This window comes from Anthonomus grandis, chromosome 7 (genome assembly GCF_022605725.1).
Source record: "Anthonomus grandis grandis chromosome 7, icAntGran1.3, whole genome shotgun sequence".
In the NCBI taxonomy this organism is placed as follows: domain Eukaryota; kingdom Metazoa; phylum Arthropoda; class Insecta; order Coleoptera; family Curculionidae; genus Anthonomus; species Anthonomus grandis.
Genome location: NC_065552.1, coordinates 30,240,752 through 30,255,072, shown reverse-complemented (window position 1 = coordinate 30,255,072; position 14,321 = coordinate 30,240,752). Strand labels below are relative to the sequence as shown.

Here is a 14,321-nt window from a genome sequence, read left to right as displayed (position 1 = left end):
TACCATGCAACTGAAAAGATGACTCATCTGAAAGCAAAATATTTTTTAAGAAATTTTCATTTTCATTTGCCTTTCCCATGATGGTTTCACAAAATGCCATTCTTCGCTACTATTCTTTAGGAAACACCTCTTATTTTGGAATATTCAAAATATTTGTATCCATGTTTTTTCCAAATACTCGTCACAATTTTATGGTGCATACTCAGTTCTCCAACACTTTTGCTCGATCGTGTTGAAACCAAAACTAAAGCACTACAAACTATTTCTGTCCGCCGTTTTATCTCCTGTACCCTTTCAATAGGTGGTTCTTGAACTCTGATGTGACAATTTCTATATTCTTGAAGACAAAAAGATGTCTCAAAATTTGACATGACATTTAAAATAGTTGAGCACAAGGAATCGGTCTATTTTCAAAATTTACTGACAATAAATCCCTGCATTGTATTGCCAAATAGCCTCCATGAAACCATTGAACTGTTTCGGAAAGACTATAAATAGCCATAATAATAAATATTTAAAGAAATCAAAATAGCGCCCGAAGACTCAACAGTGCAGTATGCAAAATGAGGTCTGCTGATTGTGCCAAGCCAAAAATAACAAATCGGACGATCGGAATCCACCGCGTCGCTTATAAACCAGAAAGTAAGCGAGAAGAGGTGTTGCCTTTTATTATGCCTATGTGTAGTCTTCTATTAGCCAACCTGTATATGATTATCTAGTGGAGGAAGCAGTTAAAAGCAAGATTTATCAAGTAAATAATATTTTTATTTAGGTTAGGGTTTAAAAAGTATTCAGTATTCTTATGTGAAGGTAACTGAATGGCGGCAATTCCATAGGCCCCATTGTTAATCCAAGAAAATACTATGCTAAGTTATAAATATTATCATAAATAAATATCATCTAAAAAACACTTCTTCCAAAATATTATAAACAGTATTTGTTTTAATCTAAGACTAGATAAATGTGTTTTTGTCTGTCCAAAATTAATTTTACGTGAACGACACTGATATAAATAAAAAATTATTTTTTATCTCAAACAGAATGGTTTAGACTCATGATGAGTGCCGATCAAATTTTTTGGCTTAACTTAATAAATGATTGATTAATAGAAAGGGTGAAGGATAATAAAACATAGGCCTTTCCTTTTATACTTTCGAGAAAAATGTGACTTTTTTTAACCTAGACCAGGCATTATGAAATATTCCAGAACTATTAAAATGGCTGACATTAAATAATCCCTTAATGTTCTCAAACTAATAAAAAGAAATATTTCGGATATTATTTAAACATTCATAGAATATTTCTAATCTTCTTCTAATTCTACTTAAAGGTTCTTAAACAGACAAACAAATTTCTAATACATATCTTGTTTATTTTTCTTAATTTTTTTTATAAATTAAAAATGTATAAATGCTATGCAAGTAATCCAAAAACTAGCGGTATTAATCTAAACAGTAAAATTTTGCCTACAACGTAAACAAGAAATATACTTAAAAATACGACTGCTATCATAACTTTCTTCAAATAATCATTATGTCTTCGTCCTTCAGGAAGCGTATCTATACTCTCTTTTAATAAATAAAATCTTAGGCCTTTGACATATTCCGTAAAATAAGACTCCCAATCCAAAGTTTTTACATCGAAATTAAACAATTTTTTGTCTTTACATGACATTTTTTTTAACAGATTTGCCGTATTACGCGTATCCATTAAAAATTCTGTCGTCAGGAAGAAAATATAGGCATCTTGGAATGTATTTAGCTTTTTCATAGCTGCAACAAACCTATTAAAAAAAAAAAAGATCAAACAATAAATATATCACTAGCATACAAAATGTAAAGAAAATAACAACTTAGAGATTGGGTTAGGATATACATATACGAACTTAAAAGACTCCGATCTGAAGTGGAAGTGTATACGGTTGCCCATCTTTCGACAGATACTTGCCAAAATTTTAGCTATTTGGGACGCACAGTGGTATAACAGTCATTTAATTAAGTCTCAAAAACGTGTTTCTCACTCATTAAATCAAAATTTCAGCATAAGGATGCTGTTCGTGCGTTGGGTTACGCGTTTGCTGACATTAGACTAAAATCGTATTTGAATGAACATTTCCAGTACTTTCTTGACGCAATTTAGGAGCTTAAGGCTTTTAAGAGTTTCACTTGAATACATCATTATACTATAACGATATTGTAAACACCGAGAAATTAGCTGATTCTTCGTCATTCTGGAATGACACTAGTAGGACACCGCACGACGTCAAAGATTGGCGAAAATCTTCCGAAACAGCGTTCTGCCGAGTATATAAGCAGCCGCATGGTCGATAGTTATCAGTTGTCAGTTCAGTGAAGTAAAGTTCCGAATATTGGCGCGAAATTTAAATAGTTGTAAAAAAATACAGTAAAAATAAATATCTCTAGTAATCGTAAGTGATCGTGTTTTCATAGTGATATAAATATGTGTAAATAAATTGGTTGACTATTGCCTTAGCCTTTAATTTACTTTTAATGAACGAAAAAAACGCTACATTGGGTGCGGGTGTAAATTTGATGTTAGTTAACTGGGTATTGGTAAAAAATAAATAACAGTGAACTAACATAAATCGAACCTAAGTGTGTGTTAAAAAAATAAAAACGACGGGAAATAAAGCGGACTTGCGGAAGCGGCCATGTATCGCATTACTTGAAGAAAGCGATGCTCCGTTGTTTTTGTTGGTACAACTAATATCGGTCAAATTTTGTAAGGTTTGAGAAACGAATTAATAGACTGGTAGAAAATTCTGTCACCCTAAAAGAGAATAATGCCAGGTTGGAAGGAATGATTTTGGAAAACAGTTTCAATTTGAAAAAGGATTTAAAAGGAGGCAGTTTGGAAAAATCTTCTCTTGAAGCGTAATATTTCATTCGTCGAGGACAACATCCAGGAAGTTGAAAGCAGAATCGCAACATTGGACATCAACACTATTGATGAACTATCCTATAGATCTTTAGCAGTGGACAACAAACCTTGTGGCAATACGAAATCTGCCTCAAACCACCTCAATTTATTCATAGTACATCGTGGAATAATTATTAGCGTCAGTTTGAAGCGGCTGCAAAAGCAAACGTTGGTCATCTAGCAAGAAGACTGCTCTTGCATTGCCCTTGAGAGGAGAAGCTGCTGCCATCCTGCAATTAATGTTTCCTGAAGAACATAAAGTGTACGATCAATTAACGAGGAACATGGAGATGCTTTAAGGCCAATTACACCTGGAACATGTCTACCTGATGCAGTTGAAAAATCGGTGTGAAAAATCAGGACAGTCCTTGCAAAATTTAAATCCGATACCAGCACTTTTGGTTTCACTGGCATATCCAGGAAAGGATCACCGAACTTTTGTCAGTCCAAGTATTCCTGGATGGACTGCCCGATGGTAAAATGAGGCTTTACTATTAGCACCTCCACCTAAGCTAGTAGATGCATTAACAGGAGCTCTTCAATTCGAATGTGTCAAGAACATGAAGAGAGGCGTGAGAAATTCGTGTCCGGTTAATAATTCCAGGAGAGAACGACTTCGAGGAATCGCTTAAACATATCATTAGACAGGACACAGCCGCCAGAACCGGAAGTTGGAGTATTAAAAAATGTGACAAAGAAGGTCACCTAAGAGAATACTGTCCAGAAGGCGGTAGTTCCACTTCTGTCAACCCGGAAAACTAAAGAAGGACGACGCGAAGGCATGATCGTCAACCTGTGGCAAGCTCCAGTAAAAATTAAATAAGTACAAACATAAATATTGTCGAGATTTCCTCACTACAGAACCATAGCAACCGTGTTTTCGTTGACGGGTGTGTAGATGGTACCCTTTCCGATGTGCTGCTGGATATAGGTGTGATAACGACAATCATAAAACTCGACATACTAAAATCCACAGCTAATGTTAAAATATGTGATAATTGGAAGGGGTATACCGAAGACTAGAGTTAAGCTTTAAACAGGGAGTCTTGAAGAAATTTGGTTAAGGGATAGAAGTCGGAAAGACTATTGTATGTGCTGAAAGGAATACTCCTGTAAGGATAAAAAATATAAATCATTATCCTATGCTATTAAAAAAAGAATGTTCTGCAGTTTTGAGAATAACTTCGGCAAGTGGCAGTACATCAACTGGAAAGCTATTCTGAAAGAGCGAAAAGAGCTTGTATCTTACTACTTACTTATACAAATTATATCTGCTTACTCACTTGGTTCATAAGCTTGGTATAGTTTTAAATTAAGTCGTTAGGGTGTTTTATTATTGATAAGGATAACTCTATCTATAGAAAATGTCTTACCTTGGTTTTTTTCCCTGAATTTTTCTTATAAGGTCAAAAAAATAGCCGATCATTGTGTGTAAGAAAAACCTCCAAATTAAATAGTTATATTTGAATTTTGTTGAAAACACCATTGGATAAGCGATCATTTTTTTTGTAGCGAAATTTCTGCGGATCTCCGAATACATCTTTTCGAATATATAGCCTACAAGTAAATTTAATATATTTTTAGCCAACAAATTTTATATTAACTTACTTTGGTTTATAGGATTATCCCGACCATTAGTTATATTGTAAACTGGGATATTGGTAAATTGTTTCTTGATAAAGTTTCTTAAATAAAAAAATAAAGTTATAAATAAGACAAATATGACCAAGTTTAACGATGACAAATAAAGTTATTGGGAGACACAACAATTTTATATATCACGACATTGTGACGTCTGGGTTTCAAGGAATAGTAAAACCAAGCATAAAAGATTGGAAAAACAAATTATTATATGTTGTTTCATTTTATTCTCTAGATCCATAATATTCACAATATCCACTTCTCTACTTTACTATAGGAATTACGTGAAACATTTTAAATAGACAAATTACAAAATTCGTTTCTTAGTCTGAGCCAAGCTAGTTATTTAAGACGCTGACTGTATAACTCTCAGAATAAATTACTAGTTCTGCCGAAAGTGTTTTACTACACCTAACCATACTATCTCAGATATTCAAATAACATCAATATTAAATAATGGCGAATCATCCACTTTGCCGATAGTTCTATACTACTAATGAACGGATTTTAAAGAACATTAAATGTTTTAATTGAAAGAATAAGGGCAAGTGCCTCTCTAGCTAAAGGGCTGAAGCTTACGAAACTAAACGAGTATGTAATTTATGTAATGAATAATTAAAGAATACATTTATTTTCATATATAAAGTTATAAACCTTCCTAGACTGTTTTAGATTTGCTACCCTCTATATTTTAAAAAATAGTAATAATAATAAAAAGACATACTCTCCTGTTAGCCACCCAGCTGCAATACATTCATTAACAACAAAATCAGCAGGAATTATTTGAGTGTCAATATTTCGAAAATACATAATTCTGGAAATTCCCAATCCGCCTAACACTGAGAGACCACCAAGTGAAAACACATTATCGGTAAAAGATTCAACTGGTTCTGATGCTGTTGATAGAACTAAAATTAAAAATTTGTTTAATTAAACCTAACACAATTCTGTTAAAGCTAAGTCAAGTGTTATATTGATACTTAGTTAATCTACTAAACATTAACCGGTATTTGGAATAAGTTCGCAAAACCGTATTACCTACCGATACTAGGTCGGCATATGCAAATAGGTAATTCAGTTGCTTCTCTTTGGATATAATCTTCAATCACTTGTTTAGTAAATGTATAAGTATTAGGCCAGCCAGCTGTCAAGCTGAAAATGTGTATGCTTTAAATTAGGTTTACCATATTATCAATTTACCTTTTCGCTAAAACGTCAAGATATTCCTCATCTAAACTATTACACATACTAATTAAGTTTTCAGCAGTGATTTTTGTAGGATAAATTTTCTCTTCGATTTCTTTTTGATAGGAGTTTGAAAATGCTGTTCCCATATACATAAACGTCTAAAACAAATATATTACTAAGGAGGTTAATACCTGCGAATCAACAGAGCAAATGGATTAATAAAGAAAGAGAAGGTACCACTTATTACAATGAGTTGAGGCTCCACATCTTAACAACTTACAAAATAATTAAAATACATACAACTGAATGTCATAAAGTCCTGCTGCTTAACTTTTTGTATGAAATACACTTAGCTTTACTATATACATAGGCAAAAGCTTCGTAGTTTCTAAAAGGTTTAGTTTCAGAGCATACATAACATACAGACCCGGCACATAACACTCGGACACGTGGATTTTATTTTCGAGGAGACAAGGTTTAATTAGCAAGGCACCCTTAAACCATCAACTCCCTACAAGGGCCAACGACAACCGCAAGTTCTCAGAATCTTAGGCAGCAACAAGTAGCTTCAACCAACAACGATATTAGAGCAATCTTGGAGTGGGGCGATAACAATTTGGTCAATTTTAACGCTAAAAAACGCAGGCTGCAGTATTTGCGATGAAGACTAACCTTGGTGGCCCGGAGCTGGTAATGGCAGGGAAAACATTGCCAATGAAATCATTTTACATCTTCTAGGAGTCGAGGTCACCAACAGTGTGTCTTGGCATGACCACGTTGCCGAGATCGCCAGGGCGGCTTCCAAAAAACTCGGAGTGCCTTTCAAAACGAAAAAACTGTATACACCAGAACAGCTGCTGACTCTTTATAAGGCTCAAATACGCCCTTCCCTCGAGTATTGCTCGCATGTCTGGAGCTCTGCACCCAAGCATAGTTTAAGCCTGCTGGATTCTTTACAGAAGAGAGCTATTCGTCTTATCGACAAACCAGAACTAACAAAGAGTCTGGATAGTCTGGAGCACAGGAGAAAGGTGGCTGATCTCTGTTTATTATACCGTTATTATCACGGTAAGTGCTCCTCTGAGCTGGCAGGCCTGATTCCACCCAGGGCTGTTCCGGCAAGAAGGACGCGCCTAGCAGTTGCGGCTCATCAACATCGAATATACCTGCCTACCCCAAGGACGTCGCTGTATCGGGACTCATTCATCTGGAGAACATCTTCTTTGTGGAACGGGCTTCCACCTCACATATTTCCCGACGCATACAACCCACAGCGATTCAAGATAAATGCCCACAAATATCTTCGCGCAAGCACCACTCCAAGAGTGACATAGGACTTTCCTCTTGTGCTTGTATTTACCATAAAAAAAAAGGGGACGGGATCACCCCTAAAATCTTAAGAGGAAACAGGAGTCGTGTGGTACCTTATTTTAAGCATATTTTAATTTTGAATATAACTGCCAAGTTTGACGTGGCTGCTGTCGTTTCTTTGGATATAATAGCTTTTCAAAATTGTAAAAACAGCGAAAATTAAAAAGGTGGTTTGGACTCTGTTTTGGTAATTTTTTTTTAAAGGGCCTTTTTTAGAAATAAATTTTTATTTCGAAGGATAACTTATTAATTAAAAGGCCATCCTGATACCTGCAACCATATTAGCAATGGTTTATTCTACTGCAGAGAGTAAGATGCAGTTGAGGTGATAGAGTTTTTCTTTCAGTACAACAATTGTGCCAATAGAACCATATAAGTATTTAATGACCTTCATCCAGGAAAACGAGTCAACGGAAAATACGTTCAATAATTAGTGGATAAATTTAGGGAAACTGGCAGTGGGTTAAATAAAAAGCGTTAGGTTCAACATGCTGTTGTAGCTAACGAGGCAGTGCAAATAGCTGTCCTACTTCATGCCCAACCAGAAATAAGTGTCAGAAAAGTGGTGACGAGTACAGAAGTAAGCAAAAGTATAAATTCCACCCCTGTAACATTCATCTGGTGCAAGAACTAATTGACGATAATTATGAAAGATAAGTGCAATTTTGTGGAATGCTTAGTGAGTTCATCATTGTTAATCGGCGTCTACTACTCTTACCTTTCAGATGAATGTACGTTTTTACTAAATGGAAAAGTAAATCGTCATAATTGTCACTACTGGCCAGATGCCAATCCTGGATAGTTTCGCGAAGTTCATACCCAGTTCCCTGAAAAGTTAAATGTTTGGGTGGGAATCTTTGAGGATTCCATTGTTGGGCCGTTTTTTCTATTCAAAAATTTACGTGGTGAAATGTATCAAGGTCTCTTGGAAAATGCGGTCAATCCAAGAATAACAGATATAATCAAAGGCGGAAACGATTATGATGGAGATTAACCTTCACACTATGCAGCTAATGTCAGGTAATATCTTGATAACGTTGAACTAAAAGGCGTCGACCCCTTATAGAATGGCCTGCTAGGTCACCTGATTTGACGCCACTTGGTTTTTTTTATGGAGGGATTTAAAAACTAAATCTTACGCTACTCAGCCAGAAACCCTGGAAGACTTACGCAAAAGGATCATAAATGAGAATGAAGATTTAACAAACTAGTTTTATTTAATAATAAGTCTTTATTTCCTATAGGGCGTTGCCCAATAACAGGAAATTCATATACAGTATATAATCATGTTATACATAGGAAAAAAATACTTAATAATTACAAAAAATAAAATAAAAAATAAATTCTTAAAATAAATAAATTAAAACACTGGTTCGTGATTGCGATATTAATTCCAGTAGTTCTGATAATATCAATCAATTATTGCACCAACGATCACATGGACAGTGAAGATATTTATATCGCACAAATTAAAGAGCACATTGCATATAGGGGTGATCTACACAAAATGCTAGAGCGAGGCGTTGGCAGAAAGAAGGCTTGAGGATGTCTGTTATTAAGCCTGGGGAACAAGAAAGAAATACTACAGTACTATCAATCAGCACATTGAGTATACCATATAAACATTGTATTACAAGGATATTTCTTCTTTACTGAAGTAGTACTAGATTATAACGGTTCAAAAGTTGATGATGCTTACACCCTCTAGATACCATTAAGCAACAGACAAAACAGACTCCGTTAAATCAATATTGCAATGAACTAAAGTGTTCCATGCAGGGTCATGCAGCGCAGCTATACCCTAATTTTGACCTAATAAAATAATAATTTAAATTTAGCTTTGAGAGTAAAGCATTCAGAATTTTTAATTATAAATCCTAAATTTTTCGAAGCTGAACTCACAATATTACTAGGATAGACTATACATACAGGGTGTTTCAGAACTATGGGATCAAACTTCTGGGGGTTCAGTGCAACAGAATTTTTTCTAAATTTAAACGCGTCTTAGGGCCGTAGTGGCGTAGTGACACATTTCCGGACATGGGTTCCTATACTCAAATGGATTATACTGTTGCACTGAAGTTTGATCCCATAGTTCTGAAACACCCTGTATAACTAAATTCGTAGTCGAAGATAATCCCAAGATCGGGAATCTGATGCCAAGTCTTTTCAAAATGGTATTGTCAATGGAGTAATCGTAGATGATAGGTGATCCTGATCTAAAATAAGTATTCACACTACATTTAGCAGCATTCAATCTTAGCCTGTTCTCAATACACCAAACGTCCAGGTCATTCAGGTAGTTCTGAAGAAAGAAGCAATCCATAAAAGTATTGATTTAAAAATGTAGCTTAAGGTCATCAGCGCAGGCCAGCTTACGATATTTGATTAAGACAATTAGGTCATTAATGACTAATATGAATAAAAGGGGACCAAGGTTGGAACCCTGAGACATACCCGAAGTGGCAGAAAATGTTGCTGATTGAAAACCTTTCAACTGTACAAACTGGTACCTATTTTGCAAATATGAGCGAAATACATTAATTAACTTATCTGAGAGCCCAAACTGACTTAATTTTTTCAACAGGATATAATGATCTATTTGGTCAAACGCTTTTTGAAAATCCGTGTAAATAAGTGATGTGAGATTATTTTTAAGCCTTTTACAAGCTGCAATTACTTGGGAGGACTCAACCGAAGAGATATGAATATATGGCAGATTACCAAAAGATATGGAGTGTACCTCGTCAATAGAAGAATGAGGGAAAGGCATTAACAACGGCCTGTGGATCTCTAACGACCGTATTATCTGGAAGTATCATTATTCCGAGGATACTAGAATGACCTTTTTTACCAACGATAAAAGCCCCCATAAATGAGATGGATCATTACAAATATTTCTCTCCGAGTTTAACATATATGTTTTATAATCGGGCTCTCGGGAGTAATAAACTAAAAATCTTCGTTGTCGCTTCTGCTTAAGTGGAAGAGCTGAATATACCATTCACGATTTCATACAGAGCTGCACATGCGTCGTTAACGTGTAGTGACGAGTACACAGATGACCAGTCAGACCAATGATAATCAGCCTTTCTAAAGTTGTATGTACGTTAAGGCGAGTCCTTGCTTGTTTGTTACCCCTAAAGTTTTGAGTCCGCTGACATAAAAAGGGAAGACTAATTTCAAGTGAGTAATGATGCGAGTCCGTTGAAACAAAGGCCATATTGCTACATTGCTACAAAGTATTAGGGAAATTGAAAACCGACAATATAAGATTTGAAAGTCGGTTTTTATAATTAAATATTTGATTATATTGAGCTAGGTTAAAGGAGTTAGCGAAGTTGTTTAAAGCAACAGTCTTTTTAAAGGACATAAGGGTAGCTGCTTCTTATCTACTTTTCACTAGTAGTAGGCAGTACCTTGCAATTTTTAATTTATGAATCAGGATTAAATACAGGGTCCGGCAAAATGCTCTCCCACATTTTGCGCCGCCACTGAGCCCGAATCACTAAAGAGGGAGCCAGCTTAGCGTAGTCGGTTGGCTGCGCGTGCCTTGCCATTTCTGTTGTCGCCATGAACTGGACGGGACGGCGAAACATTTTTCGAAAGTAACGAATCTGTGATTACGACACAAAGAAATTTTCGTACTCACTTCGCGCTTGGTAGACATGATCCAGTTCCAGGTAGCAAAACAATGCTGTTGTGGGTTTCAAATTTTAGGTTCAGCCTTAAAAAGAAAATCAACTGGTAGACCCAGAAGTGTTCGGACACCTGAAAACATTGCAGCTGTAAGAGAAGCAGTTGAACGATCTCCTAGACGTTCAGCTGTTAAACATGCCTCTGCTTTGCGTTTGTCAGATGGTTCTGTGATAAGAATTTTGCACACCGATCTGAAGTTCCACCCATACAAAATGATGATCGTGCAACGGGACTGGGAAAATCTCCGAGAATGTTCCAATGATATTCTTCAAAACGTCCCACAAAATGCGCTTTTAATAACGAGTGACGAGGCTCATTTCCATTTGTCTGGCTGTGTGAACAAGCAGAATTTTCGCTACTGGGCACCAGAAAATCCGCGGCAGCTCCATGAAAGGCCACTTAACAGCCAACGTGTTACCGTTTGGTGTGCTGTTGGTTCTTTTGGTGTTTGGGGTCCCTATTTTTTTGATGAAGGAGGGGTAACGGTTACCATAACTGCTGATCGATATGTCGACATGCTACGTAATTTTTTGGAACCAAAACTTAGGGAACTTGAATATCCGGATGTGTAGTTTCAACAGGCTACAGCTCATATGGCAAGAAGGACAATGGGCCTGTTAAGGGAAATGTTTCCAGGACGCGTAATCTCGTTACGTGGAGACGTTGGGTGGGTGGCCTGCACGTTCACCCGATCTTGCTCCATGCGACTTTTTCCTTTGGGGCTACCTGAAAGAGAAGGTTTTTCAACATCATCCCCGAACCATTGACGTATTGAAAGCAGCAATACGCCAAGAAATTACAGGAATATCGCCTCAAATTACTGCTCGAGTAATGGAAACTTTCAGAAATCAGCTTCGAATGTGTGTCGAAAGAAATGGTCGCCACTTAGACTCTGTAATTTTCAAAACTTAATAAAAACAAAATGGCTTACCATATATTTTAGTTAATAAAAATAAAATATAAATAGAATTTACATTGGCGTTTTTATTAAAAATCAAAATGTGGAAGATCATTTTGCCGGATCCTGTATATAATCTTCCCAGAATCTTAACAAGCTGCTATTATTAAAAAAAGGCCTTAATCACTTTAAAGTATTGCATAATATTAAGAAAAAATTAGATGACATGCGGCCCTTTGGCGATTTGAGTAACTATACTAATTTAATGAATTTTAGGGGTTATTTCATCCCCTCATACGAGGCTGGAGAGCTAAGGACGTAACAGATAGTAGAATTACTCAAACTGCCTGCTTTTCAGTTTGCGCTATTTTCTGAATTTTAAAGAATTAAAAGAAATGATAGCAGCCACTTCAAACTTGGCAGTTGTATTCAGAGTTTCAGAGCCTTTAAAATAAGGTATCACATTACCCGCTTCTGTAGGAGGTTACTGCCACCCTCATGGCAGTAACCTCATCAGCCTTGCTCATTAAAAATTGTCCCTATCGAAAATAAAATTGATGAGTCTGAGGTTTTTGAAAAAAAAAGGGTGTTCACATCGAAAATGCCATTGTTTTGTTTTTGCTGGGACACCCTGTATACAATTTATTTAGAAACATTTTTTTTATATTTCGTATTTCAAGTCCACGTAGTCTTGAAACCAGGAGTTCCTATTCCTGAGGCAAAAAAAGCCATTAATCTTGACCTCTCCAATAAGTTTTAATATATTTTGAAAAAAAACATTCTTTGAAAATCCAAAAATGAAAAATTTTTAAAAAATAGACCTTCATTAAAAGTGCAGAATTCAACGTTAAACATAATTTATTGGCAATTATTACACTTTAAACCATCAGCTGATCCTCCGCCATTTTGAACGATAATTTTTCCTGATTCTGTAAAAATCCAAAAAAAAGGAAAAAAAGAAAGAGATTATTTGCTGTTAATATTAGTTTTGAAAAACCTTTATAATGTATACGTTTATACATTGCATTACGTTTATATCTTACTGTAAATTGAGGAATGGATAAGGCTACCTAAGTCCTTCGGAATAAAGTAAGAAATCTTTTGTGATTTACTTACCTTTAGTTTTGTAATTTTCTTAGCCAAATCAATTAATTCTTTAGTTCCTTTTATATTTATTGTAGTTGCCTTTTTCAAATGTTCATCGAAGCGCACAGTAGCGGCGCAATGGAAGATCACATCAACTTCATCAATAATTGTTTGTTGATTTTCCTTGCTTAAACCAAGAATCGGTTGAGAAAGATCACCGTCCATAATTGATACTTTTTCTAACAAAGATGCATTACTTCTTTTCAACAAATCAAATACCTAATTAAAAACTCGGTGAGTATATTACAATTCAAAGAAATAAATTTATTTTACTTACAGGCGACTGAAATAGGTTTAAAAGTCGTTTGGCTCCAGGGACATCCTTTTTGGAACGCACTAAAATATACACTTTATTTACAGGAAGAGCTCGAAGGATTTTCTCGAGTAATAGTTTTCCAATAAATCCAGTGGCCCCCGTCAAAAAAACTGTACTACTCTTATAAAACCTTTGTATATTCGATTCCTCCAAATTGAGTGCCATTTCGTAATAGAATGATTTTTAAATCCGATCGTGAAGACTGAATATTCAAAGCCTTTTCGAGGCAATTTATAAGAAACCTTATTATTCAAATTGAGTTTTAAAAAAATAGAACTGTTCAATTATTCATTATTACTAAAAAAATTCAAGATGATTGAGCATAAATAGCAATAAAAAAAAGTCGATTTTTTTTAACTAGGACATACAATAAATACGTTTTTGCGGGATTTTTTGTAGTCGTCAACCGGCAACTTTTAACTGCGCATCTACTTTTTTCATGACGTCTTGTTTCTGTGGACATGTTGGACGTCCTATCATTCTCGCACAAAACTTGATGTTAAACAAAATGTTACTCTATCAAAAAGTATTATAGAGGGTGTCAGGAAAGTACAGTATCGGACAAAATTGAAGCAACTTTTGCAAAAATGTAATATTAGTATTTTGTTAAGACTAAAAGTGTCTAATATATTCGCACTCCTTCTTATTTAAGTATGCCTCATGGAATTAGTTTTTCAATTGATCTGAGAGAACGCATTATAAATGCGTATGAAGCAGGTGTTTCCCCAACCAATATTGCAAAGCAATTTTCTATCGGAAAAAATGTTGTTTCAAAAACTATTAAAAAATGTTGAATTCGTGGTCATGTAGTAAACCTCAAAAGAGGTGGCCGCCACAGAAAAACCTTTTAAAAACTAGACCGGCGTATAAAGAGGATAAGTCCAAGTGATCCTAAGATGTCAGCCCCCCAAATTTTGGCCAATCTGGAAGGTGCTAGTGTGGCCTCAAGAACAATTCAAAGACGTCTGGTTGAAGTTGGCTTGAATGCAAGACGACCTGCAAAGAAACCTATGCTAAAAAAAATAGGGAAAGTACCCAACTAGCAATAATAGATTCTTGTTAAAAAGTATTCGCTACTAAAATATAGTTCCTGAATCCACTTTGCTACTTAAAATGTTACTT

The 14,321-nt window shown here is 35.4% G+C and overlaps 1 protein-coding gene across 1 annotated transcript; it reads right to left on the bottom strand.

The window, feature by feature from the left end:
- Positions 1–1,351: 1,351 nt before the first annotated feature.
- LOC126738859 (fatty acyl-CoA reductase wat-like) lies at positions 1,352–13,392 on the bottom strand. The gene is made up of 8 exons (XM_050444325.1): positions 13,161–13,392; positions 12,854–13,102; positions 5,782–5,927; positions 5,624–5,733; positions 5,306–5,489; positions 4,549–4,625; positions 4,314–4,497; positions 1,352–1,783 (listed from the first exon to the last, which is right to left on the bottom strand). The coding sequence occupies exons 1-8, from the start codon at positions 13,362–13,364 to the stop codon at positions 1,414–1,416; spliced, it is 1,524 nt and encodes a 507-aa protein (XP_050300282.1). The 5' UTR covers positions 13,365–13,392; the 3' UTR covers positions 1,352–1,413.
- Between the last annotated feature and the right edge of the window lie 929 nt (positions 13,393–14,321).